The following is an 8,428-nucleotide window of genomic DNA, read 5'->3' as shown; positions in this document are numbered from 1 at the left end:
TATATGAGTGTGTGTGATGATTTAATCTTTTACTGTGTTTTTATTTATCAAATATATCATCACACACAAGAGATATCTCTCACCAAGCTAATATATTCATTTAGAGTCCTCTTATTAGGCTTGCTCTCATTATAGCATACAATTATTGTATAATTTGCTCATGCTTTTAATTTCAATCAAAGCTTGTATTTAATATTGAAAATGTTATATTTTTTACCTCAAAAATTGATACAAACATAAGATACAGGAGTATGACCATTATGCAAGATTTTTTACTATTTCTGACATTGAAACATTCATATTTTAATTGGTTGTCACTTTTTAATATCGGGCTGGGAGCTGGATTTCCTGAGCGGTTTGGTCGGATTTTGGTGGCTGGAATTCTGGAATGGTCATATCGGATTTTTACTAGCTGGAGTTTGGTCTATAGTAGTTGGGTTTTGAGCGGTTGGAGTTTGTTTCAAGTCTAATTGAACTTTTCTCTTGTTATAACATTTGATTCGTTGATTTCTAGGCAAAGTAGAAAACATGAAAGTTAAATATCTTTCTCTTATATTTTCACATATCAATAATCACTAAATTTTGAGTTTTATGATTGATGCGATCCTGATGAAATGGATGAGCCGGGTCGGGTGCTCCACCGGATCTGCTATCAAGATAATGAAGGGAATAAGAGCAGTGATATATATCTCCGTAATATGGCTTCAGCTGTAACCTGCACACAAGGAGATGAACTCGTGAATGGGCGCCGGAGGAGAGTCCGACGTGGCTACTCCGATGTTTAAGTCAGTGAATGACTCAACAAAAGACCAATGTAACCAAGTGATTGTTGTGATATCGGTGTAAGAGTGTAGACAATAAAATGAATGAATCCTCAATGCAAAGAGATAACCTGATATTTATAGTAGGGGATGCATTGATGACCTCGGTCTGCGTGCTACCTACTAATTATAGTAGGGCGGCTACATTCTGACATGTCAAATCATACACTAGTCACATCCCGCATGTCTGACTTTGTCAACCACTTGGATTATTGTCAGAGATAGGACGGTCGCCAACATCCAATTCTGCTAGTGTACTCGAGTACGGTGTTCATATCGAGGTGGCCCGGTTAGAATGCTTACCGGGTGTCTGGTTGCCCGGGGAGTAGAGCCCGGGCTTGCACCTGCCCGGCTTCAGAAGAATCCATCCTGCAGATTGACCCTGAATTGGGAATCCATCTGATATCTCGGGTCATCCATGACCCGGGCTCTTACAGGGGTATCAATGATAGATATGCTCGAAACATAAAAAATGCGCATATCTAGTCGACATCTATATTCGTGTAATAAAACATCATTTTATTTGCGGTTTATCAGTCTCTTAAGCTCTGATTCAGATTTCAACTCAAGAAGATGATTTGCACATCATTGTCGTAGTTTTCTAACTCGTTCTTAATCGTTCCATCACGATAATCGAGCTGAGATATATGGTCAAAATACTAAAACTGTTCAAGTATATTTGTTTGTTGTATATGCGACTTCCAACTCGATCTTGCAACATCTGGTTAACATAGATAACGTCCGAACTAACTTGACCAGCCTGAAAACTTATAGAGAATTGAGTTAGCTTTCCAACAACTTTTCTTGATTTTCATTTGTATATTGGGTTGTGAGTTATGAACAAATATCAGAACCGCTCATTGCCATTTTGATGCACGTAATTAATATGAAGTATAGGGTAAAAATTTATAAAATCTAATTATTACCACATGTCTCGCAATATAGTATACTTTTTTAAAAAATATTGGCACTGTCACTAATGGCTGTGAAGGATTAAAAAACTGAAAATTATTTTTTTTTTAAAAAAAAAGAGTTTTCGGGGATAAACTTTTTTTTGTTGTTGCATATACACATGCTTTTTTATATAAAAAAATATATGTGGATTCAAAAACCATTTATTTGGTCCGTAAGATCAGATGATGAAAGATGTATGATATATCGACGATAAATCAATATACATGAATATCATAATGATTTGTAATTATGATATTTTGACATTTGTAAAACCTCAGTCAAACAAATATATACAATCAACTAATGTTTAATCAGTTACAATAAGCGATGCATTGGATCTTTAAGTATAATCTCTCAGAAAAAAAGGATTGGCATTTTGAAGTTCGACTCGATCCATATACGGAGTGAAAAATAATACTTTTTGACATAAAAATAAATTTTTTTATGAGTTTTGTCAAATTCATCTTATAAAATTGACCCGTAAAACAATTTCATCTGAGTTTTTAACTTTAAAGTTTTATACAAAAACTTTAGAAAGTTGTTCTTGTTGTCACTCTCTTCCATTGGAGCGTAATTCATCAACTTCTTTAGACAATTGACGAACGCGAACCACAGGAAAAACATACAAATCAACAGATTACACGCAAACTTTAAAAATTCGGAAAATTAATTAGAATTTTTTTTTTTGGGTTTGAACTTTGAATCTGAAGCAGCAAGAAAAGTTTAACAGCAAGAAAAGTTTAAAGGCAGAGGTAGAGTCCCTCTCCAACCCACCTTCTTTATTGCCACCACCCACTCTATTTATTCCTCCACCGACTGTATTCCCTGTTTTTAAATTTTAATTAATTTATATATTTTATATTGAATAAATAACCTAAGTTTTACAAAAAATAAAAAATATATATTTTTGTGGAGATCACATATAAAAATATAAAATAAGTGCACATCATGCTATAAGATTATACAGTGTTTTTTTTTTTTAAAAAAAAATAAATTAAAGGGCATGCTGAAATGCTTGAGTTAGAGTACAAGGCAAGTCATGAAAATTTATGGGTCGTGAAATAATTGATTAGTTCCCCATTTTCCGTTGATAATAATTGTCATGTATCATGATATATTTTATGCCCTATTCAAGCCATTAATGGAAGTTGGTGGACAAGGGATCATTGTCATTTATGCTTAAATTCTTGTACTAAATGTAAATAAATGACAAAAATTTTAAGATTATACATCTTTACAAGAAATGGATCACCCAAGATATTATCATCACTTGAAGTTACATCACATTCAAAGTATGCTTTATGTTATAAAGTTTATGTGGAGGAGTACATTCACATAAATAATATTTTTATATAAAATATCACAAAAAAATCATTTGAAATCGCTCAACTAATATAAACTTATTGATTATTAAGATAGATATTCAACCAGATTCAACTCATTAAAAATATTATTTTTTATGTCAATAATATTATTTTCATTAGATATATTGATGAGTTGATTATTGAGATGAATTTTCAAAAAATATTATTTTGACGTAAATAATATTATTTTCATGCTCGAGTCAATTCTTATGAAATATATAAATTAATAGATAAATTAATGAGAGTATTTCACAAAAATCCGAAAATGATATATAATCGTTTTCTAGTGGGGAAGTTGGTGAAAAATCCCCAATCAAATTATTTCTTTGGGTTCACTCCCTACCCACAAAATTGTGGTACACTTCATATGGAAATGTGGTACTAAAAAAATATCCAGAGACTGAATACAAAAAAAATCGACGGCTGGGACTGAATGCCAATTCCCCTTTTTTTGGTTCCCCTCTCTATTTATTTGTTTATTTAAGTTAATAATAAAATCAGCCATGTCTGGCATCTTTGAAAGAAAAAAAGGTTCAGAGACGAGAGGAGAGGAGAGGAGAGGAGTGCTTTAAATGCTTTGGTCGCCTGTTGCAGGAAACTCCCATTCTCTGCACTTTTACCGGCTGGATTTACCTGTTATGTACGCCATTCACCTTTCATGAAGAATATTCCGGCGATGCTTGCCACATTCTTGAGTTCATTACTTTTCTCTTGGGATCGAAACTGTTTCTGTTTTGCTGTCCGCTACTTACTCTCACTCTTTCTTCCGAAGTCTAACCTCCGTTTCCCATTATCCGTTGCCTTCTGGTCCAGCTCATTTGAATTTTTTAAATTCTTTTCTGGGATTTCTCGTGTTTTTCCTCAGGTTTCGATTTATAGCCGTTGAAGTCATTGCAAACGTAATCTTTGTATGTATTTGCTTTGATTTTTTTTTTTTTGGCATGTTATTGTGTTCTTTAGGCAGCTATAGTTTGTGTATTGAAGAATTAGACCAATTTTAAGAATTATCAGTTGTTTCAGCTGCTTTTCAGACTCCGGTTACGCCTGACTGTTTCTCCCTTGAGTCGTTGAGCTCTGTTTTTCGGTAAACAAGGATTATTCCTCATTGGGTTCCATTAGACTTTACAATGTCTTAGCCTTTTGAGCATCGAGGCAGTTTCTTGAAAATGAGAAATTTGCTTGTTGTTTTCTCTCTCATTTATTTATCTCCATTTTTGGTGACATCTTTTAGCCCTTTTTTAAATGACGATGTTCTGGGGTTAATCGTGTTCAAGGCTGATGTCAACGATCCTGATGGCAAACTAAGTTCTTGGAACGAAGATGACAATACCCCTTGTAATTGGTATGGCGTAAAATGTAACCCCAGATCCAATAGAGTGTCGGACCTTGTTCTTGATGGCTGTGGGCTCTCAGGCAAGCTAGGCAGAGGCCTTCTCCGAGTGCAGTTTCTTCAAAAGCTTTCGCTTGCTAGAAACAATCTTACAGGCATGTTAAGCCTCAGCCTTGCTCAGCTTCCTGATCTCAGGGTCTTGGATTTGAGTGATAATGGCTTCTCCGGATTGATTCCAAGTGATTTCTCTAACCAATGTGGGTCATTGCGATCAGTTTCCTTGGCTCATAACAAGTTTTCAGGCATTATTCCTGAGAGTTTGAGCTCATGTTTTATGCTTGCTTCCGTCAACTTTTCGGGTAATCAGTTTTCCGGGGTGCTGTCTTCTGGGCTCTGGTCATTGCCAGGGCTTAGGTCTCTTGATTTGTCTGATAATATGTTAGAGGGTAAAATTCCTAAGCTCATAGAAGGTTTGAACAATTTGAGGGTATTAAACTTACGTAATAATCAGTTTACCGGTGAAATCCCTCATGAAATTGGGAATTGTTTGCTTTTGAGGTTAATTGATTTTAGCGAAAATTTGCTTTCTGGATGGCTTCCAAGCACAATGCAGAATCTTGCTTTGTGCAATAGTTTAGTTTTACACAAAAATGGATTCGTGGGAGACGTGCCCAAATGGATTGGAGAAATGAGAAGCCTTGAGACCCTTGATCTTTCTGCAAATAGGTTTAGCGGTCAAGTTCCCGATTCAATTGTGAAGCTTCAGTCATTGAAGATTCTAAATGTATCCAACAATGCCCTCACTGGAAACTTGCCCCAATCTATGAGCATTTTGTTAAACCTTCTGGTATTTGATGTCAGCCATAATTATTTGACTGGAAATCTTCCTCCTTGGATATTTAATCTTGGTTTGGAGCGAGTTCTCTTGTCAGATAACAAATTAAGCGGCAGCATTGACAATGCCATTGATTCTTCAACAGAAAATTCTCGTAAAAAGCTCTTGATTTTGGATGTATCCCAGAATAAGTTATCTGGTGTTATTCCATCTTCTGTTGGGGATTTTAGCAGCTTAAAGTTCTTGAATATGGCAAGGAATTCATTCATGGGCGGCATACCTGCAGATATTGGACAGTTGAAGGCCTTAAGAGTTATTGATTTGAGCGAGAATCAGTTAAATGGCAGCATTCCTTCTGAAATTGGAGGAGCCATCTCTCTTAATGAATTGAAACTGGAGAGGAATTTGTTGGGGGGAAACATTCCTTCGACTATTGAGGATTGCTCTTCACTGATGATTTTGTAAGTTTTATGCCTGTTATATGATTTGAATTTATTTATCGTGCAACTTGTTAATATTGTGGCTCTTTTTCAGTATTTTTGGTTAGTTGGCTCTTATTTAAGCTACTCTAGTCATCTTATTACTAGCTAAAGCTATTTCATAGTTGTGATGGAGAACATTTTTTGGTGGTTAGATTTCATCCTACTTAAATGATTGAAAATGAATTGCCGAGATGTTAAATACGTCATTGTACAATCTTAGAATGCTATTTAGTTTTGTGATTACTGTAAGATGATATCTTTAGAGCGTGCCATCCCTGAAATAATCAATTCTTAAGAAATTTTCTTGGTGAAGAATCTTGATTCAAAACCCCTCAATGGCCTCCTTTTGTATTTTGCTGTGTTTGGACAGGTCTCTTGCTCATAACGAAATAATGGGATCAGTTCCTGCTTCTCTTGCCAAGCTTAGCTACCTTCAATTTGTAGATTTCTCCTTCAACAAGCTGACAGGAACACTACCAAAGCAGCTGGCAAATCTTGTTCGCTTGCAGTCGTTTAACATTTCAGAGAACCAACTACAGGGTGAACTGCCTGCTGGTGGTTTCTTCAACACCATTCCACCATCATCACTATCAGGAAATCCATCTCTTTGTGGAGCGGCAATCCATAAAAGTTGCCCTACCATCCTTCCTAAGCCGCTCGTACTCAATCCCAATTCTACAGATGATGCACAAGGTATCAACCCCCAAGGTTTTCGTCATGGGAAGAAAATTCTCAGCATTTCGGCCTTAATTGCCATTAGCGCGGCCGCTGCTATAGTCATTGGTGTAGTTTCCATAACTGTTCTGAATTTCCGTGTACGGTCTTCCACTTCTAGTTCTGCTGTAGCTCTTACATTTGCTGGTGGTAATGAATTTAGCCATTCACCGACTGGAGATGGCGTTTCCGGGAAACTTGTTATGTTTTCAGGAGACCCCGATTTTAGCAATGGGACACAAGCTCTGCTCAACAAAGACTGTGAACTTGGCCGTGGGGGATTTGGCACGGTCTATCGAACTATTCTTGGAGATGGACGTTCAGTCGCCATCAAGAAACTCACTGCTTCGGGTCTTGTCAAATCCCAAGAAGATTTTGAAAGGGAAATCAAGAAGTTGGGGAGAATTCGTCATGATAACCTTGTGGCACTCGACGGTTATTACTGGACCCCATCACTACAGCTTCTTATATATGAATTCGTCTCAGGTGGAAATTTGCACAAGCATCTACATGAAACATGTGCTGGAAATTACCTCTCGTGGAAAGAGAGATTCAATATCATTCTTGGTGCAGCGAAAGGCTTAGCTCATTTACACCTGAAGAGCACAATCCACTACAACTTAAAGTCGAGTAATATCTTAATTGACGGCTCCGGTGAACCTAAGGTCGCGGATTATGGCTTGGCAAGACTATTACCCATGCTGGATCGATACATTTTGAGCAGCAAGATTCAGAGTGCCTTAGGCTACATGGCGCCGGAGTTTGCCTGCAAAACAGTGAAAATAACCGAAAAATGTGATGTTTATGGATTCGGTGTATTGGTCTTGGAGATAGTGACCGGCAAGAGCCCTGTCGAGTACATGGATGATGATGTTGTGGTGCTATGTGATATGGTTCGAGGAGCATTAGAAGAAGGCAGAGTGGAGGAATGTGTGGACAGTAGGTTGGAGAGGACATATCCTATGGACGAGGCGATTCCGGTGATGAAACTAGGCTTAATCTGCACGTCCCAGGTGCCATCGAACAGGCCCGACATGGCAGAAGTGGTTAACATATTGGAGCTGATTAGATGCCCTTCAGAAAGCCAGGATGAATCCTTCTAGGATTTCAGCAGATGCATTAACTAAAACTGGATCTTCCGCAAACAAGAATCATGTTAGTTTGTGTTTCAAGAAGTGATCAGATGTAATTCTTGGTATTATTTTGATCCCATTATGTTCCTTTCACCACCGAAAAAACAAAAACCTCTTGGATTTTGTAATTTATTGTCAAATTTGAATTTCTTTACTAGTTCTTTTTGTTGATTCCAACTCGGGACCTTTAGAATATTACTAAATCTTGAGCCATTACTGATGCCATCCTTCCACTTCAAAAATCTCGATGATGTGAAAACAATTTTGTTTACTTCTTTTTCTTCATGTGGAGCGAGGATAATGTTGGCATTTTTTGACAAATCCAAAAGCATAAATTCAGACACACACGAGCGTATTGTGTATATCAATCTACAAATTGTGACAGATGCAAATTATATATGGGTCTGGCAAGTCAAAAACAGAAGTTGATAGTCTGGCCGCAGGGTGATCAAGATTCTGATTTCCCCACTCCCCCAAACGAATAAATCGAAGTCATGAATATTTAAACAACATAACCAAAGAGAATGGAGAAAAACCATCACACAGAACGAAAAAAAATGGTCAAGAATGGAAATAAAATATAAGGTGCTGTCAGTGTATGTTTGCAACTAACATCAACCTTTAAACATATAATTCGGTCAAACATTTTCCCAAATTTTGTGATGTTTCTATTTCATGCAAAACAAATTAGTTTAGTTTCAACTATAATTTTATAGAAAGTATTGATAGATTTAAAGTTCTCATTTTCCGCTCAATCCATGGCTTACTGCTAATAGTACAGCTCAATGTATTTTT

At 36.6% G+C, this 8,428-nt stretch overlaps 1 protein-coding gene across 1 annotated transcript; it reads left to right on the top strand.

Moving 5' to 3' along the window:
* Positions 1 to 3,656: 3,656 nt before the first annotated feature.
* Positions 3,657 to 7,840, top strand: LOC140965923 (probable LRR receptor-like serine/threonine-protein kinase IRK). Its single transcript, XM_073426180.1, has 2 exons — positions 3,657 to 5,765; positions 6,157 to 7,840. Exons 1-2 carry the CDS (start codon positions 4,306 to 4,308, stop codon positions 7,601 to 7,603), a joined length of 2,907 nt encoding a protein of 968 aa, XP_073282281.1. The 5' UTR covers positions 3,657 to 4,305; the 3' UTR covers positions 7,604 to 7,840.
* Positions 7,841 to 8,428: the final 588 nt, after the last annotated feature.

The sequence above is a fragment of the Primulina huaijiensis genome, unplaced genomic scaffold (assembly GCF_012295235.1).
Source record: "Primulina huaijiensis isolate GDHJ02 unplaced genomic scaffold, ASM1229523v2 scaffold16847, whole genome shotgun sequence".
Lineage (NCBI taxonomy): Eukaryota > Viridiplantae > Streptophyta > Magnoliopsida > Lamiales > Gesneriaceae > Primulina > Primulina huaijiensis.
This window is presented reverse-complemented; position numbering and strand designations above follow the sequence as displayed.

Excerpts from the sequence above, each read along its gene's own strand:
- LOC140965923 (XM_073426180.1), top strand. The coding sequence starts at position 4,306 with ATGAGAAATTTGCTTGTTGTTTTCTCTCTCATTTATTTATCTCCATTT. Across the intron at positions 5,766-6,156 it reads TGCTCTTCACTGATGATTTT|GTCTCTTGCTCATAACGAAA; the intron begins GTAAGTTTTATG and ends GTGTTTGGACAG.